Here is a 27,629-nt window from a genome sequence, read left to right as displayed (position 1 = left end):
GTGTGTGTGTGTGTGTGTAGGCATTAAATTCATTGATATCAATGACTCAAGACACACTACATGGGGCTAATGTGGAGAGTACGAAGATTCACCAAAAGATCTGCCTTCAATGGAGAGAGAGCAAGGACCATGAGGACCACGCCCAGGACGATATTCTCAATGTCTGAACTGGGGAAAAAAATTTTTGACCTTAGGCGACAATATGGTTTTCGGAAAATTTTTTTAGTGCTACGTTTGTACGTCAGCAATAAGTTGCAAGCCAATTTTATCGGGGGATGTGCTCAAAAATTAGCAGGCTCATTTAGTATGTCTGCATGCTCACCTGTCACATTCGTGCCTTAAGACAGCAGAATCACGCACACATCGTGGAAATTGTTGTGTTAGTGAGTCTGTGCGTGTTAGTGCTTTCGTGTGTGTAGACATGGTGAGTCTGTGTGTTTGTGTGTGTATGCTTAAATAATATTTTACTCCAACAGAGTATAAATCCATACCTAGGGACTAAAACTTTGCCTTAACCAACCAAAGTTTGGAGGAAAAAGACTCACCTTCAGATGGCTACAAGTTAAACCTTGTCCTAATTTGACTAAACCGTATCCAGAGATCAAGGTATACCCCGGTGCTCGTACTGCCTAACCATAACAAGTACCGCACACCAAATGGTATATCGACAATTCATAGATGTGTTATGTGCACATACAATGGTGCGGACACATAATATGACAACTAAATGTTTTGAAAGAACCTATAGATTATGGAAAATACCATTTAGGACATGGGTAAACTATTAGCTCTTGGTTTCAACTATCAAAAAGTGAGTCATTTCTTGAATTTTCTAATACAGCCGCAGGGTTTCCTAACACAACATAACTGAGGCGTACCATTGTTGGTTAAGTCTAGTTAAAGTAGCAAATAATTTGAAGCAAAACTTTCATGTTCTATTATTGCACTTAATATTCCCATTAACCTTAGGTACGGCCACCAACTCAAAAGCTAGAAGTTGGCATAAGAAACACAATCTGTACTAACAGATTGGAAAAGGTAAGGCTCACAATTGAAGTCAAGTTTAGACGGCCGGGGCCTAAATGATCACTAAATTATACAGTAATTTCAGTTATCAGAAAAAGCTAGTTCTAGAGGTACCAGAGACTCTCTTAGGTTCTGTATATCCAGCTATCCTGTCTAATCCCAAACTCCTGTAGAGTCTAAAAACATAAAATTTACTGATCTACTATTATATCTGATAGAAGGGAATGAATTAGATAAATCAGGAAGCTTCATGAAAACCGTTTCAAATTAGGTTCTTCAGATGACACTGTAGCACAAGTATCAGTATTATCCAAGCTTAAAAAAGCAACGAATTTGATGTTTTAGATGAGACAACAATGACAATATGAGCAGTTGAGCACTACTAAACACATTACCGGATACTTGAAAGTTGAAACATAAAATATGGGTGCAGAAGAAAATGTCATATTATCCCAAGTACTTAAGAAAATTACCATTCTGCATTAATTTGGTATATTTTACCTTTTTCCCTTGCCCTTCTGTTTCCCGGTTAAACTTTTTCTGGCATTGTCTTGTGCAAATGCAAGAAAATATAAAAATTTCTCAATATCTCACAAGAATGAGACCTTATTCATTATGAACGACCGGTGCTGTTTCAGGTCTAATAGGCAGTAAAAAAAGAAACAGTGTTGAGTGTAAGTGATCACTACTATAAATCCTCACCTTAACAGCATCAGCCAAAAGGAATATATACAACAGGAGAACATAGAATGAAAATTCAGGAACATAGGTTGCACAAAGAGGCAGGATGCAAATAAGGCCAGTATGCAGATCCCCAAAAATAGCATGGAAGGAAATGGTCTATCCACCTGCAGATAGATTCAATCAGATCTATCCATCATCTTCAGCCAAAACTGTAAAAATCAACAGATGAAATAGTGCTGGAGAAAAAAAAAACCAAAATAAATTGGGCAAAACAAGTTATAACGACAATAATGAAGGTATGAAAGAACCCAGAAAGAAGGAGAAAACATACAGAACCCTTGACTCCTCGAGCAGTTTATCAGAGGCTGCTGTTGGGTGAATGGTGTCGATTTTTCCACCAAGAATGAAGAATCATGTTAATGATGGCTGCTTTTTTCTCATTCAAGTATTCTCAAGTTTATAGAAACCATAGACATCATCAAATAGATGAGATTGCAACATTTAGATATTCATTTCTAAAGCACTTATATGTTCCTTCACAAATAATTGGCTGAACCTAAGATCATTTGCATACATCGTATTAATGAAGTTGTTGTATCAACATTGAGAAATAAAAATAACTGCAAAAGTGGATGCTGAGAGATTATGCTATTCCATACCTGTGATATAGACGACATATCAAAGTGGAACTACACAAGATCCAAAGTGAAATTTAAATTGCAAGTTCACAAAATAACTCAATATGGGGGAAGTGTTGGGCCACAGAAGGCTTTCATATCTGCAGCTGCAAAAATGCAATCCCAGACCCATCACCAAATTGCAGAAAAGATCTCCTGGAAGCAACTATCTTAAAAAATGGCCTTTAGTGAAGCTACCAAGGAATAAACCACAAACGTAAGTGATTTCTTATTTAATGTATCAATGACTAAACATGCAACGCATATAGTAGAAATATTTGTCAAACTTCATACTAAAATCTCCATAAAAGTTTAGCAAACCAAATTTGCAGGAAATTGATTATATTTTAAACAAAAATGCACTTGAATACCAAATGCACGCAAAGCTAATGTTGTAAAAGGCGTATCATAACGTGTATCGGTCGGGCCAACAAATACACTGCATCGTAACATATTGTAAACATAGTGTAGGATATCATAAACTAATTATTTAATTCATAAAATTAAAAAAAAAAAAGAGAGAAATAATTTAGAAATAATCGGTAAAATCAGGAAAACAAAAAAAAATTGAAAAAAAAATGTGTTCTACATATAAAAAAAACCTTCACATCATTCATAAGCCATAGTATAATAACAACACATTTAGAAATGAGAAATAAGAAATTCATAATAACATAATAAGCATCCATCATAACTTTAAAGTTTCAATTTTAAAGTGTTTTAGATTACATTATCATTTCACAACATATAATGTCATGATTATCATCAATCAATGTTTCATCGTCCCCACAGGGCCATGAGCAAACCTTCTTCTCCACGAGCAACTTCTCCCCTAAATCGACTACTTATCACATAAATGGGCAATTTTTGTAGAAAAACTAGTAAAACTTCCCCTTTCACAACTTTTAGGCGTGTTTAGAAAGAGGGAGAGAGAGGTTTCCTTGTACGATATGGGCGATACGCCTACAATGCACAAGTGTATCGTGTATCGTGTATCGTAAGTGTATCGTATAGGTTTAAACAGGTTAGCACCATATTGAATAACCATGCAAAACCTAACCACGGGAAATATCTAAATATCCTCCATTATAAGATATTGAAAGCATTTTAAATTATGGGATCATCCAGTCTATTATTATCCTCAACAATGCTAAAGGGGCAACTGTTAAAGATGTATGTCTTCTTGAGCTGTCTATTTTACTTGTTCTGGTGGTGATAAATTGTTTACTTGTGTGTTTATTAGTTGCAGAAATAGCTCTTGAGTGAATTCTGTTTATCTTGCAGGCTGTGAGCAAGCTTGGTCTCTGGGGTCTGTTTACACGCTGTCTTCCACTGCATATTGTCATGATGTTGTACAGTAGGCTCACCTAAACCACAATGTCATGTGAGAACGTACCAAGAATCCTGCCACATCACTAATGAATGTAAATGTAGTTTAAGAGTGTAACTGCAATGAAAACAAATGCTGATGGACTTCTGTCATATGTTTCTGCACAAAGAAAACCAATTTGTCAAGGGAAAGGAACAAGTTGAAATGCAAACAAAAATTGCCTGTATCATGATCAAGAAGACAAGAACTGTCGAAGAAATTTGATTGTTCACCTGAAAGTTCATCATTTAATTTATGGTTATAGATGATCCAAGCTTGATCCATAGAGGCAATTACCATGGGCTCTATTTGCCATTTGGAAATGGCCTTTCAGAATTCAAAGCGATGGTGCAGGAGCTTTTGGACCTAGGATGAATGGTAGCCGCCTTGAGGAAGGCCACCAACATCTAGATTGAACAAATGGAATTTCTGTGAGGCCCAAGAAATTGCAATAAGTGCAGAAGGTCCAGTTTTGGCCAGACAATGCACTAACAAATACTTTAAAGTTTAAACATGTATCACCAATAATCACCACATGAGCAGATCCCATTCTTGAAATGGTGGAAGCGATTCATATCCCTGACAATAATTTCACGATCCACAACCTTAGATATATACTTGATTGCAGCATGACAATCAGAACACACACGGAGGTTCTTGATGATGCGAATTGGACTTCCCGTGGGCAAGTTAATGAATCCCAACGCAATAGCTAGTCTTTCACTATGGAGCCAAAGCAATTGTTCCTTCTGATCTTCCCCAACATCATGCAGAATAACATTTCTATCAGGAACATAGCCAGCTCTATGCAGTTTTTCTTTCAACCATTCTAAGGTCTCCTTGATTTCCATAATCTGAGGATGGGATAAGTCTCCCATAGCAAAAGAGTGCACACGACCCTGAATCTCTATCCAACTAAGACCAGGTTCCTTTTTCAGCCCTTTTTCTCTCATGAACTTCCTGATTCCAGCTACATCTTTCCATCTTCCAGCAGCTGCACACATGTTTGAAACTAACACATAAGTGGAGTGGTCTAGTGGCTCCAACTCAAGAACATGCTGTGCAGATACCTTTCCAAACTCTAGATTATTGTAAATAACACAGGCACCAAGCATAGCCCGCCAGACCATGACATCAGGCTTCATAGGCATGTCCCTGATAAACTCCATTGCTTCTCTGAGACAGCCAGAACGTCCTAAAAGCATGACAATACAAGTGTAATGCTCCATACCTGGTACTATAAGATGCTCTTTAGCCATGGACTGAAAATACGAAAGCCCATGTTTTACAAGACCAGCATTACTGCAAGCAGATAGAACACCAACAAATGTTACACTATTAGGTTGCAAGTCATCCGCCAACATAGTATCAAAAAGCTTCAAAGCATCTAGCCCTAAGCCATGCAAGGAATATCCCGTTATCAATGCATTCCATGATATTATATCATGTTCATTCATGAGATCAAATACCTTGTGTGCATCCTTTATGTTGCCACATTTGGCATACATGTCAATCAATGCATTGCCAACCACCACATCACGGTCATAAACAGTCTTAACAGCTAAAGAATGAATCTGAATTCCGATCTCCAGAGCGGCCAAGCTGGCACAAGCACAAAGAGTACTAGATAGAGTAACATCAGTCACTTGAACACAAAATCCAAGCATCTTGTGGAAGAACTTCAAAGCCCCTTCACTATGACCTAATTGTGCATATCCGACAATAATTGTGTTCCATGACACATCATTTTTATGGTGCAGATTACCAAATACCCGAAGTGCATCCTCCATTTCTCCGCACTTTACATAGACATCCATTAGGGCATTAGAAGCAAATATACTTGAATCATACCCTGTTTTCTGAATGTGGCAATGCACTTGCTTGCCCAATGCTAACGAGGCCATGCTTGAACATGCTTGAAGAACACTGGAATAAGTGAATTGGTTGGCAGGAACCAGAGCTTGTTGCATGCGCTGAAATAACATCAATGCCTCCTTGCTTTCACTGAACTGAGCAGATCTAGCTATCATGTAGCTCCATATAACCACGCTACTATGTGGTAACATTTCAAAGACCAACCTGGCATCCCTCAATTCTCCACATGCAGCATACATGTCAAGCAGAGCACTGCCAACAAAAAAATCCGAATCCAATTTTTTTTTTATAACAAAACCATGAATGCTCCTCCCTAATCCTTCATCTTCCAAACAAGCACATGCCTTGATTAAAGCAGAAAAGGTAAACGGATTTGGCTTCAAACCAACATTCCTCATTTGGCAGAAGAGTCCAAATGCCTGCTCTGAACAGGCATTCTGAGCATAGGCATCAATCATCCCTGTCCACAGAACCAAGTCTTTCTCAACTATCCCATCAAACACTTTCCGGGCCTCCTGAATGCACCCACACTCTGAATAAAGCTCAATCAAAGCACTCCCAACAAAGGTGTGATCATCGAATGCCAACCTAATAATGAGTCCATGAATACAACTACCAGCCTCAACAAACTCCAAATTCACCAAGACCTTTAAAACTGTAGTAAAAGCAAATGCATTGAGCTCATAACCCTGTCTAGTAAGCTTCACGAAAAGCAACCATGCCTCCATGAAATTCTCATTCTGAAGATGCCCCTGAATCAAAGCAACCCACGAAACAGTATTCCTCATCGTAATTTCATCAAATACTCGGTGAGCATCCGCCAAACTCCCGCACTTACAATACATATTAATGAAAGTGTTCCACGCAAACAAGTCCACGCACCCACCACGCTTCATAACATGCCCATGAATCGCCTTACCTTCCATCAAGGAATGCTGTTCAACTATATCCTGCAGAAGTTGAGTGTAAGCAAAAGAATCCAAGCCATTCGCGCCGACTATTTCGCGGGCTATTTTGCAGTTTGTCTCCTCCGATCGAATCGCCAGACTGGTCATTCCACAAAGCGTCCTTGTACTCGAAGTACAGGGCCACCTCCAATTCTTCATACGGGTTAGCCTCTTCATGGTTGAGGACTGACACATACAACCAATGGATAGCACAGGCCAAGCATTCGAAAAGGAAGATGCTTCTCCTCAGGGTGCCTCCTCCAGGAGTGCAACCGCTTCATTGAATATGGATTTCGACTTAAGTGACGCCGTCTATCAATCCTGAGTCTGCTATTACAGAGTAGAGAGATGGAGAAAATCTTCAATGGCGGATCACTGAGAGACAGAGAGAGGGGGGGGGGTTTGAACATGGCGGCAAGGCGCGAAGGTCGCCGCCACGGGACAAACGGATTCTATGTAAAGCCTGACTTTGCTGAACGGTTTTGGCCCTTGAGACGAAACTAATCGCATGACTGAGGACTCGATCCAATGGCTTTGGACGGGTCGAAAATGCACAAACATCGCGTGGTCGGGAGTCGGGAGTCGGGTCCCACTTCGCGGTGCCGGTTGCCTGGAATTCTGGGCAGCGGCCCGAACACGTTCCATCTTGGATCCTGGGTTTGCAGAACCACCAAGCAGAAATACGAATTTTCAATACAGAAAACTCAAGAAAGCCATTTTTTTTCATACTAGAAAGAAACTGTCATTTATGTTTTTTAATAAAAGACACATTTTTCATGAAAAGTACCAAAGGAATGACTTGAACCGAATTTTCATTAATTTGAAAAAATATAAAATACTAACTACAATTATTTTAACTTCATCACTAGATTGCCTTTTTTTGTCTTGTTAATATTTCTTGCTTTTCAGGTTAATAAAAATACATTCCAAGCTCTTGCGGATTTCTACGAAAAATGTGCTCACTTTAAAAAATCACAAGCCGTGACCTCGTTTTTGAAACCATGGGTAAAAGGTATGGCGGAAAATGAAAATTCCCTATCAAACAAATAAAAAATTGGTAATAATAATTGTTTTGTATATTGTCACGGCGTAATACACCTACATTTTTGCACCATTGACAAAAACAGTTTTCTACCAAAAAAACCTAAATAAGTACTAACTTATGATGAGGGTTAGTGTTTTATTCAAGCATGTGATTAACATTAAGATGCTTCTATTATCGCCAAGTCTTCAGCATTGTTTTTAACTTTATTTGCATTTTTAATATCACGTTAAAAAATGGATCTTGGTCTGGATCAGGTCTGTGAGCTGGTCGGATACAGGTAACACCGTAACAATAAGCCTCAACCTAATTCACATTGAGTTGATTCCATTTAGCCTTCTACTATGAACAAACAGAAAGCACTAGAATAAGTTGAAAACAAAAAAAATCTGATTCTGAGTTTGCGGCAAAAATTCAGACAGATGATTTTGCACGTCCCAGAACTCATATCTAAACGTTAAATATCGGCATTTCATAACTGGCTCTTCTACGTGGTCCCGTGGAGCATCAGGACTCAAGCGCCTTATGTAATAGAGCATGACGAATGATTTCCCACATTGTTTCAATGGAACGGGTAAACTTTATCGTGTAAAATAGAAAAAGAGCATGAAATGACTCAAGGAACTAGCAGAGTAGAGGAAGGACAGACTGACCAGTAGGCTACTCATGAATTCTGGCCTGTGGACGGATGGTCATGAACTCCAACTCCACTGTAGCCTTACTTATGTTGCTTGCATGATAATTTCGTAGCTTTACCGAAGTGTTTAATAATGCTGCCAAGACAATAATAGATATCACTTAAGTCAATCTCGCACTTCCGGAAGGAATTCATAGTTTTCAAAAAAATAAAAAATAATTTTAGAAGATTCTGATTCTTATGTCCAATAAAAGCATGCATTTCTCGAGCCAAGAAGCTAGCACAAGTGTGGGTACCTCTTGCCATAATAGAGGCGATGTACCTGACGTTAGAGATGCAGCCGTACCGCAGGTTAAACCCGCGCAAGGTCATCCACCACAAGAGCGGTCTTCTCTGATTTGAAGAACAAAAAAGATTGATAGATTAGCTTGTCGTGTTAGCGCCATTTCAGCCCTTTCGTGCCAAAGAAAAATCCGGAGACTGAGACCCAGGCTTTCAGGGCACTTTTAATAAGATTGCACAAGAACAAACCATTGATCCAACTAATCTCACACTCGACCGGACTCGCAATGACAAAACCCAGTAGCTGCTTTCGTTTCGTAACCCTAGAGCCAAACCTTGATTGACTTTCACAAGGCAGGAACTCCAAGTTATAAAAACGGTAGTGTGGATACCTCTTGCAAGAAAAATACAGATCCCGTTTGTCACAATTGTGTCAGCAATAGAGTAAGCAGCTCTACTCAGTGCTCAGGCACTTCTCCTATTGTTTGTTTGGACAAATGAAGTCGAGACAGCTTTAGGTGCTTTATTTAGCAGGAGTTGGTGGAGTCACAATGCAAATGAGCCCGAGCTTCTCTAGGTCAGTAACTTACAGGCCTACGAAGACCTTGAAAGAATCACAGATTCCCCACTGGGCACCAGTCAGTGTTCCAATTATGACAATACGCAGTCCATTGCCAGCTGCCCACGCCCGACGTCCGTCGCCAGCTGCTCAAGCACCCCGCGAAAGACCAAAGAAGATCGAGAGAGAAGAAAAGTCCATACATTTTATTAAAGTTTGGATCTGGTTTTGATTCGAAACTAAATCCAAACGTACCCCAACGTAGCGATGTACCCATTTTGACATACCGGCGCACCGGTACGGGTACTGGGTCATATACATAAAAGTAAAAGTAAGAGATTCTAAACTCGATCGATCCACAAAGAAACGAGAAAAGAAACAAGAGCAAGCCAAGGGTAAAAGGTGTATCTACCTGCATATTGCATTTGACGAGATCCAACGGCGTAACTGCACGAGGCCACAGCTAAGGATCCCCCCGGCTGTACAGGGCGCATAGTAGGCCGGCGAGTGCATGACGATCTTGCCGGGTTCACTCGGCGCAGGAACAACGACCGATCTGTCAACGGAGAACAGATTCCTTGACGGCGAAGAGGGCGAAAGAGGCATCTGCGACGACGATGACGATGACGAGAATCCGCCTTTCCAGTGCCTTGAGGGAGGGCCATTGCCGTTACTACGACGATTTCCGAGCATTCTCCGAGAGGGCCATTGCCGTTACTACGACGAAGACGACGGGACGAAGGAAGTAGGGTTTTAAGCAGATGACGAAGAGAAAAGCGCGCGCGCGCGCGATCGAGAGAGAGAGAGAGACAGAGAGTCTCCCTCGCCCAATTGCGCGGTTCAGTGGCGGAACTGACAGTCTTTTATACAGTGCCTATCAGAGCAAAATTCCCCTCATATGCTTAATCAAATATCAGAAATGCCCTTATTCACTACTTTCGCACATTCTGCTCACTATATGGTGAATTTGGGTATCAAGTATCTATGATGACGTGCTACCACGTTCACAATATTTTTTTTTTTTTTACAACAATAGAGCTAAGCAAGGGGCAGGGAGATGAAGGGGTTCAGAAGCTTGATTTTGAAAAGCTCATCATCGTCATATAGGTTTTTCTTCAGTTCCCAAATTTTTTGGGCCTCTTCACGCAACCCTATAGCGTGTGAAAGTACAACGAAACATGAAAAATATAGAGCCAGTTACTTCTACCTACATAAAACTCTCAACGGGTCGGTTATCATTCGATTATCGACCCGAAACTAGATTTGTCTATAAGAATTTGATGAATCAAATTTGAATCATGGAATTGATTTAAAAACCCGGAAATATAAAAAAAACACACATTCAATTAAGAAATCTGATCGGATTTAGATTTTAAATTTAAAAGTTGGACTTTGATATGACATAGACTCTTTGTCGTTCGCATTCAAATCAAAATTCAATCCAAATATATGAAAATCCTATAAAAGGAACCTGATAAAAGGTACGCCCGCTCTAAAGCCCAATCCATTGAACTACTGGATCCAATTTATATAAAATGATAAAAAAAATACCCAAACCAGTAATAGAAATTTTTTTCTTTATGAATCATTTTGGACTTGAATACTGGATCCAATTTATCATAATTTAATCGTAGATGCGTTATTTTAAACAAAATGTGGACCTTCTAATGTATTTTTTAAACACTAAGTTAATATTAATCATTTTTTAGTTCATGTTATTTTTGCAAAAAAAAAGAGAATTTTCTATTATCAAAATTTTGATGTCATAAGAGCAGTTCATTATTTATTATTAAAACAATAATATTTAACTAAACAAACAACTAACATAATACACGTTTTTCACCAAACCACCCTTAAGATCATATCTGTAAGGTTATATCATAAACATAATATTTTTTAATAGTTATTTGAATAGGTCTGGTTTTTTCTTAAAATTTCTGCCTGAGAGGCACCCGGCTTTGTGTTCATGAGGCTGCGAGGCAGCAAACCGGGTCCAGTAGAGGGAACTCCATCTGGCTGGACCCCGACCTCGGCTTTAACATAAAGGAGTTTCCACGGGCCCATGTGGGCAACTGCCCACACGTGACTCCACCTCTATTCAAATCGACTATCATTTATCAAAGAAAAGTTCAAAGAAACTCCTTGTTACAATATCTGTTTTTCTCTTCATCCAATAAAAGCTTAGTCTTCTTCTATGGCGATCAAGCGTGAGGGGGATGATCGAAATCACGCACATGATAACTGATGATTCGCGCCGAACATGGCATTGGATATGATAAGAACTATGTCACACGGGTGCGGATGCGATACGGGTGTGGATAAGGTATTTTCAAATTTTTTAGATACATGGATACGGCTACATTAAATATTATAAAAAGTGACAAGTTAAAAAAAAAAACATTAAATTAATAGTTCACTCTTAGTTAGAAAATGTGTTTTATCACAAAAGTACTGAATATGTAAAATGATTGTTCATGAAAATAATTGGGTGCATCATAAAAAAATTGATAAAATGAAAAAAAAAAATTAATGACTTATTTTTTCCGGTGTTCGCACCCGTGTCCACGTGTCGACACGAATACATGGGCTATTTTGCCGTGTCCGTGTGACATAGGATAAGAATAATGACCACAATAGTAAGTTAAATGCATACGTATAAAAAAAAATATATTAGGGAAATCAACGGGAGAAAGACGAAATGCAAGGATGAAGGAATTAAGAGATTTTGAACTAAAAAATTATGCAAAAATTGACACCAGTTTTCCATGATAAGTAGATGCATTTAGGCATAAATATGAAGATTATAATGATAAGCTTCAGGTTGTCAAAAACTTTGTCAATAAGCAATAGAAGCAAAATTTATAGAAGCAAAATTTATGGTAAGATGCAAGTTTGAGTGGTTATAACACCACACTATACATCACTATAGTCAAATAGCGAAAATTGTCCTGACATGCCAAAAGTCTCTATCAATAAGGCTAATGTTCAATAACACCAACTGTTAAAATAAGCCCCGCAAGAGGTTTGGTGAGCTGGTTGTGCCAGTGGTGACAGTGGAGCCACATGTGGGTAGGTACTTTCAGGGGCGGAGCCATAAATTTTTCATAGAGGCCGAATTAAAGTTTCTAATTTTTTACTATGGTCGAAATATCATTTTTTAAATTTTTTATATAAAACAAGTGAAATTTTCTAAAATTTACATGTACATTTACAAAAAAAAATTGAGATGGGTTGAGGGCGCATGTGGGCCCTACCTTGCCTCGGTCCCTAGTACATTGAACAATTATTTGTATATATTAGTTTTCATAAGAATACAAATGAATTGCTTTAATTAGTGCTTTTTAACGCAGAATTTCTAGCTCCACTACTCTCATACGCCTATTATAAGGCCAACTGTTGCACAAGCCAAAAGAGGCATAGGGCTTGGGGCCGAGGATACTAGCAAAGTAGGGTTTCCCTGAGTCACAAACCAAACAAAACAAAACAAATGAAAAGGGAATAAAACATCTAATAAAGGTTGAAGTAAAACATCTAATTAAGGTTAACACTTTTCAACTGAATATTTATCTTTCTAACATATTGTCAACTGGTAAGTCACAATTCTAAGTGCTAGTTCATCTCCTATTGGTGTGCATTATCATTTTCCAAAAAGACTATTGGAAAAGGGGTGACTTGTGCATTATACAGTTGAATGTTGGTCTTATAATGAATGCCCAAGGTCTGTTAGCACATTGGTGGGGTTAGCGGTAAGCCTGGGCATCGGCCCGGCCTTACTCAAAAAACTCGGGCTCACAATTATATTAAAAAATATATTTTTAATATAAAATAATATATAAATATAATTAATGGTAATAAATTATTATAAATAAATATATAAATTAATAAAAAAATTTAAAAAATTGTTATCGGGCTCACAAGGGACCAGCCTGGCTCACGTTTTCCCAACCCCAAGTCGGGCAGGGTACCCGACAGCGGCTTGGCCCGGTAACCAGGCTTAATTAGCGGCAGGTAGGCGGCCGATTACTGATTCAAATAGAGACATCTCCTCTGCTTGGCTCGAGTAAAAATCGAATAGCAAAATGCAATGGCTACTTATTTCGTTTCTTCTCTTTTGAGTTTCATTTCTGCAAATCGACTTCGCCTCTTCTGCAGATCAACCAAACGCCTTTCAAGCTAGGGTGGTTTTAGAAGTCCTCACTCAACTAGGGCTGAGCGAGCGAGGGTTTCCCCTCACTAAGCTTTGTTCACCCCTGTTTGGAGGACTTCGTTATATCAGCCATAGATAGAAGTGGATTGTAGATGTGGACGAATCTCGGATTGAATCCAAATCCGGACACTTTTCAAGTACGTAAATTCCGATCCAAATAGTGATGTGTCAGGTTTGACCCGGACAGGGGGAATAATGGATTCTTAGACCGCAAAGGATGGTACACTCTTTCAAGGCAATTATGTTCCTCGCCCGTTTGGATCTGGATCCGCATGAAGTCTGCATGGTTCCGTATCCAGGAAAATAAAGGCCTGACAGCGTCACAGCTAGGGACCCAGTCCATAATCTGCCTACTGATCCGGATTTGAACCACGTTGCGGGTCCCACAAAATGCGGCATAATGGGAAAATGGCGGTTTCCACGAGGCTTTTTCAGACATTTCAATGGTCGAGGGCACCGTCGCCTCAGCCACGAGCGCTTTGACGGTTTTGCCTTCTGGCAAGTTCGATATCACAAAGCGCGCCAAACTGATGGCTTGTTAACGGTAAAATATCGTGTTATAATCGGACAAATTTGTTTATAAGTTTGTTTACTGGTAAATACCGGTGCTTCGATATCTTTACCGCGAGCAGCACGGGTGAGGTAAACTCCGTTCTTTCTTGAGAGAAGGGACGGCGAAATTAAAGCGAGAGTTCGGCGATATTTTTTTATTTATGTTCGATATTTTTATATGAGGTCCAGAACGAGAAAGGAAAAAATACCAGCATGGGTGGGACTCGCGGATCAGCTCCACGCCATTGTGGTCGTGAAGGATGGACGGTCAGGATTCGACTCGGACTTGTATAGAATGCCAGAAGCGCCCCTTCAGGGCAATAAGCCGTTCTCTTCTGTTTTCCCTCGTCTCCTTTTTGCTTCTTCCTCTCCCTTTTCTTCCTGGTTTTTCTGAATTTTTATATTTATTTCGTTTTTTTTATGCGAGATTTCTTCGTTTCCCAATCTCTTGTTCGGTTGTTCTTGGTCGCGCGGTTGCCTTTTTTGCTTCCTTTTCTTTTTTGGGCGTATAAATAAAAACAAATCCCTAAAAAACGAGGTAAAGCTTGCCTTAGATCTCGGTGATTCCGCGCCCTGGAAAATTTTCTTGTTGAAACCCTAGGGTTTCAGTTTGATCTCCGGCCGATCGCGGCCTAGATCTTGCCGGATAACTGCGGGCGGCGACTTATGCGCAGCGGCGGAGCTCTCTGTGTCTTAATAAACCCTAGCGCGGAGGAGGAGGCGATGGCACGGGCTGAGTTGGGCGGCGTGGACGTGGAGGAGGGGGAGATCTCGGACGATACGGTGGCGTCTGAGGGGAAGAGGCTTGATCGGGTGCGGGAGTCAAGGGAAAGTGGTGGTTCTAGGGTTTGGGGCCAGGGTTACGGCGATGGCCGCTGGATGTCGGAGTTCTTGAAGTTTCCGTCGACGGCACCGAAGTACCCGCCAGATCTGTATAACTTCGCCTGGGCGCAGGCCGTGCAGTCGAAGCCGGCAGAAGGGACCGGGTTGAAGGATATTAGGTCAGATTATGAGAAGTGGGTCTCGACGTTTGTAACCGGTGGCAAGAAGGAGGTAGAGGCAGAAGATGTCGACAAAGTTGATGTGGAAGATGGGGAAAAAGAAGGAGTTGGAGGAGGGCCTGGTGAGATCTCAGAAGACGCGGAGAAGGAGGAGGGTGAGATAGAAGAAGGGGAGATTGAAATTGGAGATGCTCCTGAAGATGGAACCGCGGTTTTGACGACGGAAGAGAGTCCTGTGGAGGAGGTTTTGCAGGAGGATGGGAGTGATGCGGAGTTGGAGATGCTTATGGCAATGCAGAACTCCCTAACGGAGTTCTCAGTGAAAGATTCAACAAAGTAAGTACGAAGGATGATCAGTTCGAGTTTTGGGCTTAATCGTGTTCCCTTCTAAAGTTGTAACTGAAGAAACCTGGATGATTAAGCCAAAAAAAAAAAAAAGCAAAAGAATCCAACTCTTGATATATTATATATTTTTATCTTTTTGGTAGAGAAAAAAAGCGAGCTAAATATGTTCTGGTTAATTTTGTTTTAGGTCCGTCTCAGAGTGGTGCTTCGCTTTGAAGGATTCCCTAGAGAAGCTGAGATCGGTGAAATCTGAAAGTTGTGGTGGTAAAAAACTTAATTCTATTAGGGACTCAATTATTCGGCAGATATACGACCGGGTCCATTCTGTTTATTCTGTAAGAGAATCCGTCATTTTGGCTCCTTATATTTTTCATTTCTTATTGTAGTTGTGTGGCTTACTATTTTTCCTGTTTTACTAAGTGCACTTTTATTTGTTTGTAGATTTACCATAGTTCGAATACGAAGCTCGGAGAACACGATAAGGAGACAATGTTGAGGTTGATGAGTGAAAGTTTTATTTAAGACGTTATTTTGTGGCCGTACTTGGATGTAATAACTCACTGATGTTTCTTTTCTCTTTCTTGTTGTGTGTTTTCTTGAATTACAGTTTGCTTGCGTCTTTATCGAGTTCTTCAGTCGATCTGTTTTCCCGTAAGCAAATTAAAGAGGTTAGATTGATCTGAATTTCATTAAATGAAATTGATGTAGTTTTAGATTACTGTAGTCTAAGGTTTCACGACAATCACGTTTTGGCAGTTCGAAGCGATGGTTTCATATATTGAGAGAGATAAACCAGTTCAAGGGATGGACCTGCGTATTGACTTATCGTTGCCCAATTTTGATGCCAAGGGGAAAAACGATGCTCCTGCCAAGAATGTTCCGGCACCTATCCTTGTCAATTCTATTGAGCGGGTTGGTGGTAGACCAGAGGACCGTTTTTCTTGGGGTCAATATGAAACAGAGCTTCCTTCGCCCACCCCGCCTTCCCGAAATGACAAGCCATCAGCTGATCAAAGTGAAAACAACAATCAGGAAGTGCCTCCTCAGGTTGCAAAAAATATCAGGGTGGGAAACGATAATGAGGATAATTGTGTGTATCCCTGTGAGACTGATGTTGTGAAGGCTGTCTCCAGCTATCAGCAAAAGTTTCTGCGTACATCCTTTTGGTCTGGTGATCGGCTGCCTAGCCCGACTCCATCTGCAGAATTCGAGGTGGAAGATGGGGATTCTAATGAAGAGGTGTCTAGCTCTGTGCAAAACAAAGCGGTGGGATCCCTGAACATTCCGCCTACCATTCAACCTCTTGACACTGCAGGACAAAAGGAACAACTGACAGAGAGAATATTGCAGCCTATTCCAGTTACCAATCTCTATACAAGAGCCCAACCAAAGGCGAGGGATCCAAGACTCAGGTATGCAGAGTCGGATGTTGGTGCAATTGATCTTAACAGCTTCCCAGTTTCCACAGATCTTGGATCTAACAGAAATGTCGTTCATGGAAACAACAACGATTCTAGGAAGCAGAAGGTTATCGATGAGGCAGTCGTTGATGGGCATCTTGCTAAAAGGCAACGAAATGGTCAAGCAGACGATGCTTTTTCCGTTGCAGTCCAAGAAGTGCCTGGAAAAGGTGGGTGGTTAGAAGAAAGCTCAATTGCTGCTGTATCTGGGGATAGTAATAAAAACATCAGAGCAATGGACATAGACGTCAGTTTAGCGTCCACTGACAGAATGGCAAAAAAGGAAAATAGGGAAGTTGTCGGATCCTTGCCTTCTGTGTCGGAATCTAATACCATGCACAATAAACTTCCGGCTAGCAGTTTGAACACTATTTTGCCCTCCATGGCCCTTGCGAATGCTGTGCCAGGTCTTGCTGGTCGTTTACCGGCAGGTAATGTTGCTTCTGCTGCACCATCCGCATCTTTGCCTGCGTTGTTGAAAGGCATCAACCCAGCAATCCTGATGCAACTTATTAAGAATGAACAAGAGAGACTGGCAGCACAGACTGTGCAAAACTCTGCAATTCAGGCCCAGCCGACTTCTTGCCCACCTACACCGGTTGTACCGTCTACAGCACTGCCGGCTGGAAATGGTGCTCCTCTGAAGGCCTCTGAAGTAGACCAAAAACCAGGAGTCGCGAAGATTTCTACCCAAACGGTGTCAGTGGTAAGCTCTTACTTCCAGTGTAAACATCGAAATTTGAATAGAATCGGCGAGGGTGCCAATTCTGGAATTCAGCTGAATCGGCTATGGATCTGAAAAGAAAATTTAAAAAATAAGAGAAATAATATTCAAGAAAAAGTAGTAAAGAGAACTAAATAATTTTTTTAATTAAAATAAAAAATTGAAAAGTGTATATGGCGTGGCATCTTTGTATCGGCTGACGGTAGGATCAATATGCCACCGTTAGACCGATTTTTAAAGAATTGGTTACTACTAATGCTTTTTGACAATTCCCGTACGTCACTAAATTTTTTGAAGAATATATCAATAAATTTAAGCATTATTATATGGATGACCCAACCATTGGTTTCTTTCCATTGAAGAAGTTGGAGTTGTAATTTTTTTCTGCCTTAGGACTTTCCCATTGTCCAACTGGTTTGTGTTTTACATGACGGCCTAAAATAATTGTACAGCCAAACAATTATCTTCATAGAGTTCGTTTTTCCCCTCGTCAATGGTCATCTGTTAAATCTGAATATTACACCTAATGATTCAGGCTTCTGAAAGTCTTTAGTTGTATTCTTGGTTAACATGGAGCATAGGGTTCTTGGCTTTTCTTTTTCTCCCTTCTGTAAATGGGCATTGTTTTTTGCCTTATCATTGGCACTGATAACATGAAGCAAGCCTCCTCTATCATTGCCATGCAATATTTCTTGATTGGTCATCTTGCCTAGAACCTCCTGGCGTGCAATATTTTCATTTATCCTTCTTCTATTTAATCTATCAGGGCCCTCCAATGGAAGATTCAGTGAAAGTTCGTATGAAGCCACGTGATCCTCGTCGCAGATTCTTACAGGAAAATGTGTTACAAAAAACTGAAAGTTTGGAACCTAAGCATCCTGAAGTGAATTCAGTTGCTATGCAGAACCTACAGGGCAGGAAGGACCTTCCTGCGGAGGGAGATCAGAATGAACAGGCCAAAAGGGCTGCCTCCTTGCTCTCATCGGGGCCTTTGCCTGATATTTCTCAGAAGTTAACTCACACACTCAAGAGTGTGGCTGACATTTTGGCTGGATCACAACTTACCAACGTGACCCCTGGGATCATACCTGGAAAGCCGAGTGGTTTAGTTGGTTCTGGAGTAAGGGACCAGGGAAATAATGGAATTGCCAACAAAGGCCCTGCGGACGATGAACAAGGCCAAGATCTATGGGGAGACGTAGACCATCTTTTAGAAGGTCTTGATGAGCAGCAAAAGGTTGCCATCCAGAAGGAGCGGGCAAGAAGGATAGAAGAGCAGAATAAAATGTTTGCTGCCCGAAAGCTGTGCCTTGTCCTAGATCTCGATCATACCCTTCTCAATTCTGCGAAGGTGATAGCTCATTCCGATATTCTTCTGTATTTTTATCATTAATTTAGTCTTGCTTATGCTCTTCTTCTGTTGCTATGTGCAGTTTGTAGAAGTTGACCCTGTTCATGATGAGATATTAAGGAAGAAGGAAGATCTGGACAGAGATAAGTCACAGCGGCATCTTTTCAGGTTTGCTCATATGGGAATGTGGACCAAATTGCGGCCGGGCATTTGGAATTTCCTTGAAAGGGTCAGTGCTTGGCAGACTGTCAGTTCGTTTGAATTCTTTCTGTGTTGCTTCATATCCTCCATTTCTCCTCTCTTACACTGCTCCACTGGGTACTTTTCCAGGCAAGTAAACTATATGAGCTGCATCTCTATACCATGGGGAATAAGGTATATGCTACTGAAATGGCGAAAGTTCTAGACCCAACAGGGGCATTATTTTCTGGTCGTGTTATTTCAAAGGGTGATGATGGTGACCCTTTTGATGGTGATGAGAGAATCCCCAAAAGCAAGGATTTAGATGGAGTCTTGGGTATGGAATCTGCTGTATTGATCATTGATGATTCCGTGAAAGTCTGGCCTCATCACAGACATAATCTGATCCTCGTTGAAAGGTCTCTTATTATTTCCATTTGTATGTTGTCCCCTGTTTGTGCTGCATCCGTATCCTTTTACCATTAGAGGACTGTTTCTTCCGCAGGTATACATTCTTCCCTTGTAGCAGGCGACAGTTTGGACTTTTCGGTCCATCGCTTCTTGAGATAGATCATGACGAACGGCCGGAGGATGGGACTCTTGCTTCTGCTTTGGCTGTGAGGATCTTCATTGTTGTTTGCTGGTCCTGCAATTCGCTGCTCTTTTAAAATCTGACCTTCCTTTTCGTTTTCATTATCTTTCCAGGTCATTGAGAGGATCCACCATAGCTTTTTCTCTAATCAGGCATTAAACAGTGTGGATGTCCGAGACATCCTCGTCTCAGAGCAACGCCGGATTCTGCAAGGTTGTAAGATAATCTTCAGCAGGGTGTTCCCTGTTGGCGAGGCCAATCCACATCTGCACCCTCTTTGGAAGCTTGCCGAGCAATTCGGTGCTGTTTGTACAAACCAGCTCGACGAGCAGGTCACTCATGTTGTTGCCAATTCTCTTGGAACAGATAAGGTTCGCCAATCATCGCTGGGTGCAAAATTGCCAACCTTCTTCATCTTTACTGTTTAATCGATCTGACTGCTGTTTCTTTACGAATTTTTGTTGCATATTTTGCAGGTTAACTGGGCTATCTCGACGGGGAGATTCGTAGTTAATCCTGGATGGTGAGCTGTTTGAATATTTCTGTTCTTGGCATGGACTTCATGCCATATACCGTCAACTCTTACTGATTTCCTTCAAAACCCATCCATGAAGAGCTAGGTCAAACGTGGCTAGGAGATTGGACTTAAAGAGCCTCAATGCCATGCTAACGTTGTGATCATCTTGCAGGTTGGAGGCGTCGGCGTTATTATATCGGAGAGCGAACGAGGCTGATTTTGCTATAAAACCTTAAGAACAAACTGAAACGTTCAAAAGAGAAACCTAACCAACCGGCCCCATTGAACTCACACGGACTCACTAACTGGTCCTTGGTGAAAGCCTGAACGGTGTTGTGCTCTGTTCAGCCGTGATGAGCAGCATGTCAGGCTCTCCCAAGCTCACAGAGTGTCCCTCCGGTCCTCCGCCCGGCTCGTTTTGTCGACTCACAACTACCCTTCTGAATCCACCCACTTACCTATAGCGTTCGGTCCCGGTGCGCTAATGGAGGCTTCTTAACACTGGGCCTGCATGTGCCAACCACCATTTTTGTTAGTTGCAAACCCCCTCGTCAGGCACAAACACAGACTTTACATTGCTGACAAAAGTGGGAAAAAGAAACCGACTACAGTGAAGGGGACAGAGATGTGCTTTTAGTGTTCACAACCTCTTAATTATTCCTGATAAACGGAAGTAAAACCATGTAAATATTCAAATTCTTCACTTAGAAGAAGAAAATTGATGAATGGACGAAGGAAAGGGACGGGTTTTCTACGACCAATTGAACATCATTATTCTTTCTTGCTTTCTCTAATTGATCAAAATATAAGGAAAGGATATTTAGAAAGGGAAAGCGGAATATCAAGCGCCATTGGTTTGACAGATGAATCTTTTTTCTTCTTTTGGTCTTCTATTTCCTATATTTGACTGGCTTGGTGATAATTACCGAATACAAAAAGAAAAAAAAAGGTGGGTTGAGAGAGAGAGAGAGAAGACTCGAAAGCAAGTCCGAGTTTCTGATTAATTAAATTGCCGATTAATATTTTTCTTCCTTTGATCTTTTATCGGCTGTATTGTCTGGTTGGTGATGCTTGGTGGGACCCACAGCAGTGTGTTGGGTGATCCTCCGGCACTAATTTTTCTTCCTGTTTTTCTACGGCTAAGAAAAGAGGAAAAGGAAATCCTAGAACTTGTTTCTCTGTCAGAAAAGGCGAAAAGGAAACCTAATCTTCTATGTGTGGCTATCCTTTAAATTATCGGTGACGTGTTTTGCACTGTACATGCCAAGGCCAGCCATTACTATATCTTACGTGGAAGTTTTGGGGCTCAAGTTTCCTGGTTGGCCGATGTCAGCCGTCATGTGACGCTCTTCGAAGGACGGGCTTTCGCTTTCTTTATCCATAAGTTGTTGGATGCGCATCTCTGGGTGTAGAATCCCGGAACTGGCGATCCGGTAATTTTATGGTGACATGAAACTCAAAATATACTTGATGCGAATAGGCACTAGTGGGCCCAAATATTTTGCAGTCTTGGAGATCAACTAGATTGTGACATGGAAAATTGGTTTCAGAATGAAAGATGGTGACATGCAATTTGATTAATCAAAACATTGAACGATGGATCGAGGAAGAAGCTTCTCCAACTCAGAAGTTCCTAATCATAAGCGGTTTGCGTTGGAAATGGCCAGGCTTTGATCTTCAGAGAAGCAGCAGGAGAAGACATCTGTTGGCAGCTTGAATTCGGGGACTGATTGGTTCTCTATAATCCGATTGCTGGAAGGAAGGGAAAGGTTTGATGAGATTCGTGCTTTAAATCTCTGGATGCTTGGAACTCACAGCATATTCACCTTCATTTACTATCCGGTGAAACCTGCTGAGAGATATTCCCTCTCCCTTTCTATTAGCAAAAAATGGGATATTTACAACAAAAAAATCATTCATTTACTGTCATCTCTCTTCAATAAGATAAATTAAAACGTTAAACTGCTAGGATCTTCAATGCCCAGAAGTGTCATAAATGTGGTATGTTACAAATTAAGCTTCTAACAGGGTTTTTAGCTGTCGCATGGGCGTGCGGTAACGAATCACCGTATCATGACTTCTATGATTCCATCATTATTTCAACCTCCCCAAAATATTGCTACCATACCTAAGGAGTGCTCCGTTGACTCTCATTCCGTATTTCCTTCTACGAAAATTTATATTGAGAATCAATGTCGTTAAAATAGGCTCGTTCCAACTGGTGGCAAGCCGATTCATATGGGCGAGTGATTTAAGGCCACGACATATTACATTTTAGTTAATTTAAAATTTTAATATTTTTGTATGTTGAACTAATTTTATATTTTTTTCATTTATGTTTTCAGAAATCTTGTTTTAATATTTGTAGACTGTTCACAACAAATTCAGCTGAATCGGTAAATCAGCCGATCCACCGAACTGATAGCGATAGAAAATGCATGTAAGACATCTCTCTCTCTCTTTATCTCTCAGAAGGAGCGAAGGGCACTGAGCGGTGGTTGTGTCAACAAGAACCGGAGGCGGCGTCAAAGAACAGCAGCGTTGCTTCTCTCGTAACCACAAAGTGGACAACCAACCAGCAGTCATTGAGTGGTCACTGGTCACCGTATTTAAAAACCTTCTGTCCTTCTCCGCGACTGAGCTGTCGGCGCCGCACAATTCAAAAGAAGTTTAAAACTGAAACGTCACGAGAAGTCTCAAGTCTTTATTGAGTTCAGAAGTTATGACTTATGACCAGTGAAAAAAATTATAGCGTGTGTAGAACACAGCTTCCGTTGTCGTGTCGAAGCTTCACTCGACACGGCAGGAACCGTTCAGAAGGCAGACGTCAAGAAAATTTATGAAGCCGACACGAGTCATTCCAGTCCGTTCGGCCATATTATTTTGAAAAAATAATGATAAATAATTTCTTTGTAGCTTTTTGTATCTTGAATATGGACCAGTAAATTAGGACGGCGCTTTGTTAAGGTTTTCAAGATATGCAGAAACTGAATAATAGTGCTACCAGATCATGTTCGGCCTCGTTCTTAGTCGTGAGGCCATTTTATAAATTTAGTAATTTTCTGAAGAAACCACACTTTTCATGAAAGCTTTTAGTCTATCAAATAAGAGTACAAGTGAACTTCCATTAACCTAAAGCCTTAACTAGATTTTCTTTCACAGTACTCTACCACTACGTTTTTTTCCATTAATGGGAAGTTTATTTCAAACCTTCATCTGACAGTCTTTTTGATAAATATGTGCAGAAGTATGCAAATGGAAGTCTTTTTTCAAATTACAAGCAAAGGATAGGCCTGAAAAAAGAAATTTCTCTAGATCATTCTAAGGCATGAAAGGTATATAAACCTTGCACAGCATCATCTGTGGCGGTTTGGTAACAAGAATACTGTGTTAACAAGAATATGTCAATTCTTCCATTGGATTTTTTGTTAATGGCCGTTCATGGTTGAATTAGTTAAAAGAAGCAAGACATGTTAACGTCAACACGTAAACAATTTAAGTGGGTCGTACTGAGTCGAGCTCAAGCCGATTCTATGAAGCCTGACTCAATTCGAGCAGAGTTGGAGTTTTTTTTTAGTAAAGTCTAACCTGAGCCGACTTATGTGCAGCCCTACCTTTAGCCCATGATTGAATGATATGAACCCCGGACAATTCCAAACGTTAGGCCCAGTCGAGCTCGACTTGGCTCATGTGCAGCCTACACTTATTCCATCAATGAACTATACAACCCCACATAGAATTCCAATTGTTAGGAGCACCAAAATATTTTTCTCAGTTTTTAGTTTTTGGTCGCTATCCTCTCATCATGGGTCAGCTCCTTGCAATACAACCCTAGTTAACAAGAAGTTTCAACTAAAATCCTATAAATTGGGCTGATATTGTGTAGAGAGAGAGAGAGAGCCTCTACTAGATTATATATATTATCCACATAATCGCAGCAGCCTGGATATTGAACTCTTGACCCCTTGGGTGGACTTGGTCCCTTAGCACAGTGGAAGCTTCCTTGGCGCCTTTGTTTGGCAATTTTTTGCTCAATTTTTGACCCTTTGATGTTCCCAACAGCTTGGGAAGTCTTCTCCTCATGCAGCAGGAGGTGCTTTCGTTCACATTCTTGCACTCATGTATCTACCCATTTCAATTGCCCCAATATTAGGAGGCCTCAGTGGCAGCAAAGCCAGGCTCTGAAGCGCACACTTCTGTCCAAAACCGACTCTAGATGCTTGCTAGTTCGCTTTTTGGCTTCTGTTTTGGTACTGGGGATTTCACAAATGAGTAATAGATTGCACTCATTCAAGAGGTGCCAGATATTCTCAGGGTGCTAGTCCAAACCAATGCTGTCGAGCAGGCCACTATGGACTTCATCTCTGTCCATTAACCATTAACACTACCAGTAATCCCCACAGGAACAGTTGCCGTTCTCGAAATGGTGGAATCTGTTTGCATCCCGGACAACAATCTGACGGTTCATGATCTTAGAGACCAACTTCATCCAAGCATGGCAGTCTCCACACATTCTGAGGTTCTTAATTATTTGGATAGATGAACCTGGAACAGAGTTCAGGATTCCAAAGGCAGCAGCAAGTTTTTCACTGTGAATCCGCAGATTGGTTTCTTTCTCCTCTTCATCTACATCATGCAACACGGATCTAATATCAGGCACATAACCAGCTACCTGCATTCTTGTGCTCAAGCCATCCAAGAATGTGTAGATCTCTTTATGTTGTGGATGCTCCAAGTCCCCAACTAAAAATACATTGATCTTACCATGCAGCTCCACCAAACTGTATCCTGGTGGTTTCACAACTCCCTTCTTCTTCATCAAAATTCTCATCTTCTCCACCTTATCCCATCTGCCTGCATCCGCATAGATATTAGACAGGAGAACATAATAACCAGCATTTCTAGGATCAAGCTGAAACAATTTCCGAGCTGCAATCTCTCCAAGCTTGACATGCTTGTGGATCCTACAAGCACCAAGTAACGCACCCCACACAATGAAATCGGGCTTCACTGACATTCCCCGAATGAGTTCATAAGCGTCATCCAGAGAACCAGCACGACCAAGCAGATCAACCATGCAAGCGTAATGCTCAACCCCCGGAGAAATGCCATACTCGTTAGTCATGCTCTTAAAACAACGCCACCCGTCGTCGACCAACCCAGCGTGGCTGCAAGCTGCAAGAACTGACACAAATGTTATATAATTTGGCTCAACACCTGCCTCCTGCATCTTATGAAACACCTGAAGAGCTTCCTTTCCACGCCCGTGCATCCCATACCCTGACACCATTGCTGTCCATGACTTAATGTTCTTATTCTGCATCCTGTCAAATCCCTTCCTCGCCATCTCTACTTTACCGCACTTGCAGTACATATCAATTAGGGATGTGCCCACGTAGACATTGTCCTCCAATTCCATCTTAAAAGCTTGATTGTGTATACACTTTCCCGTCTGCAGTGCACCTGAATGTGCGCAAGCCAACAATGCTGCCGACAGAGTTACGGCATTATGACCAACCGTACCATCTCTGATGAGCGAGAAGAAGAGATCTAAAGCTTCTTTCGCAAGACCATTCTGCGAATAAACTGCAATCATGGTGTTCCACGATACAACATCCCGTTCAGTCATTTCGTCGAACAACTTGCGAGCGTCTGAAATCCCCGACGATTTCGCATACCCATCCAAAAGCGTATTGTTCACTGAAACATCGGATTCGAACCCTCCCTGAACTACGAGCCCATGAAGACCCGTCACCAAATTCATCTCTGCCAGTCGCGCGCAGGCACAAATGCCGCTAACCATAACTACAGAATCCACATCGACCGCACCCTCAGCCCTCATCGCCTTAAAAACCGAAACTGCGTCTCCCGCAAGCCCGTTCTGGACATACCCATTGATCATGGCTGTCCAGGAGACGACATTTCTCACCGGCATTTCATCGAACGCTTTCCGCGCCTCGTCCGGGCTCCCGCACTTCGCGTACATGTCAACAAGAGCGGATGCGACGAAGACGTCGGAATCAAGGCCGGAGACAATGGCTTGGTGGTGGAGAATCTTCCCGGAAGCCAGGGATCCAAGTGATGCGCAGGACTTGAGGGCGCAAGGGATCGTGGAAGGTCCGGGACCGACGTCGCGCCTCCGCATCGAGGCGTAGGCTCGGAGGGCATCCGCTGAGTCTCCATACCGCGCTAGCTCCGCCACCACCGCGTCCCACCTCCAAACACCCTCTTTCTTCGTACCCTTCTTCTTCTTCTTCTTTTCCTGTAGGTTGGCCGAGATGGTAGTCTGGACGAGGGCGCTCGACGCAGACGATGAGAAGGAAGACACGGAATTTCGCACCACCAGCACCGGTTTGATGCGGCTCGTCCTCATTCGACGGCTCGGAGCTCCGTCGTTAGCATGGCCCGAGTTATAGCGATGCAGCTGAGAAACACGCCAAAAGTAAACGGGGATGGCCTTTGTTTCGGTGGCAGGAAGACAACCGTTTAGAAACATTAGATTGCAGGGGCGCTTATATATATATATATATATATATATATAAGTAAATATTATATTTGTTAATGTAAAAATAAAAAAATTAACATATGGTCTCGTTGTCAAACAGTGGAGAAAACATATAGAACAGACGTCACTAGGCACAAATGACAAGACAGACAAATGTCTCTCATGTGAAACAAACACGAGACAAAACACATTGGGCTATGTGACAATGGTATCGATACGGATATGGATACGGATACGGATATAGGTATAAGGGTATGGGTATGGGTATGGGTACGGTATTTTTTTAAATTTTGATACCAATACGGTGACTATTATATATAATTAATTCAAAAAAAAATTATTATATATAATTAAACCAAAAGTTGTAACAAAAATGCCAATAAAAAGAGGCTCATAATGAATAAATTATCAATGTTTTATCTCCTTAACGAGACTTATTATGTTAAAGTATAAAAAAAATGAAAAATAAGTAATTTTTTTGATTTTTTTTAGTTATAATGCAGTTTGGATCTGAATTCAACCCGGATCCAAATCCAAAAACATACTAGGACGTACCGATACGACGGTACTGGTGTACCGCCGTGTACGCCACTAAAAGTGGCGTACCACTGTGACTTAGGTTCATGAATTCGTCAAACAATGGCAATGAACTGTAATGTTCACTTGAACATAGCAGTGTTGGTGGGGGTGTGATGGACAAGGTGTCATGTTTATCCTGTTTCAAGGAACAGTAATGAACATAGCAGTGGTGATGGTGGTGTGATGGACAATATGTCATGTAATCAAGCGGTGTTTTGATGATTTTATATTTTATATTTGAAAGTAACTATTGAACCCACAAAGTAAGTTCTATTTCACCATCGTACAACACGAGGACTTGAAATCCTCGACATTTAGAGTCCAACATTCTGATGGAGACCTCGCAAAAATATGACATAATTGCACATGATTGTTTTATCTTATGCTGCTCATCACCCAGTTCTAAAAAGGTTGGGTCTGAATTCGAATTTGAATTGGATTAGAATCCCATCTAGTCGACTTCAATAAAAAGTTGAAACAATCCAAATCCAAATCGTTCATAGACCAGTCTTAAAATG

General features: G+C 41.2%; 3 protein-coding genes across 15 annotated transcripts; 1 reads left to right on the top strand and 2 right to left on the bottom strand.

Moving 5' to 3' along the window:
* Window positions 1–1,694: 1,694 nt before the first annotated feature.
* On the bottom strand, window positions 1,695–9,915 carry LOC116257993 (putative pentatricopeptide repeat-containing protein At5g13230, mitochondrial). Of its 12 annotated transcripts, none has more exons than XR_004173554.2 (7): window positions 9,511–9,915; window positions 8,580–8,650; window positions 8,274–8,393; window positions 4,289–7,231; window positions 3,990–4,163; window positions 3,755–3,876; window positions 1,695–2,494 (listed from the first exon to the last, which is right to left on the bottom strand). XR_004173554.2 is itself a non-coding variant. In XM_031635044.2 (5 exons), exons 4-5 carry the CDS (start codon window positions 6,771–6,773, stop codon window positions 4,123–4,125), a joined length of 2,526 nt encoding a protein of 841 aa, XP_031490904.1. In that variant the 5' UTR covers window positions 6,774–7,231; window positions 8,274–8,393; window positions 8,554–8,650; window positions 9,511–9,915; the 3' UTR covers window positions 1,695–4,122. The 12 variants fall into 12 exon arrangements, 4 of the variants coding, with proteins under 4 accessions (XP_031490904.1, XP_031490901.1, XP_031490909.1 ...); XR_004173556.2 differs by having other exon boundaries at window positions 3,784–3,876; XR_004173551.2 differs by having other exon boundaries at window positions 1,695–1,874; window positions 2,042–4,163.
* A 4,253-nt stretch (window positions 9,916–14,168) lies between these two features.
* On the top strand, window positions 14,169–20,889 carry LOC116257436 (RNA polymerase II C-terminal domain phosphatase-like 3). 2 transcript variants are annotated; one of them, XM_031634182.2, is made up of 13 exons: window positions 14,169–15,194; window positions 15,391–15,538; window positions 15,645–15,700; window positions 15,811–15,871; window positions 15,960–16,615; window positions 16,721–17,369; window positions 18,154–18,738; window positions 18,821–18,967; window positions 19,069–19,337; window positions 19,424–19,535; window positions 19,624–19,881; window positions 19,987–20,033; window positions 20,200–20,889. In XM_031634182.2, exons 1-13 carry the CDS (start codon window positions 14,524–14,526, stop codon window positions 20,261–20,263), a joined length of 3,723 nt encoding a protein of 1,240 aa, XP_031490042.1. In that variant the 5' UTR covers window positions 14,169–14,523; the 3' UTR covers window positions 20,264–20,889. The 2 variants fall into 2 exon arrangements, with proteins under 2 accessions (XP_031490042.1, XP_031490041.1); XM_031634181.2 differs by having other exon boundaries at window positions 15,960–17,369.
* Window positions 20,890–23,742: 2,853 nt separating this feature from the next.
* LOC116257015 (pentatricopeptide repeat-containing protein At3g26782, mitochondrial-like) lies at window positions 23,743–26,499 on the bottom strand. The gene has a single exon (XM_031633601.2). It carries the CDS (start codon window positions 26,398–26,400, stop codon window positions 24,412–24,414), a length of 1,989 nt encoding a protein of 662 aa, XP_031489461.1. The 5' UTR covers window positions 26,401–26,499; the 3' UTR covers window positions 23,743–24,411.
* Between the last annotated feature and the right edge of the window lie 1,130 nt (window positions 26,500–27,629).

Source organism: Nymphaea colorata, chromosome 7 (genome assembly GCF_008831285.2).
Source record: "Nymphaea colorata isolate Beijing-Zhang1983 chromosome 7, ASM883128v2, whole genome shotgun sequence".
Lineage (NCBI taxonomy): Eukaryota > Viridiplantae > Streptophyta > Magnoliopsida > Nymphaeales > Nymphaeaceae > Nymphaea > Nymphaea colorata.
The sequence above is the reverse complement of the archived record's forward strand: the minus strand, read 5'-3'. Positions and strand labels throughout refer to the sequence as shown.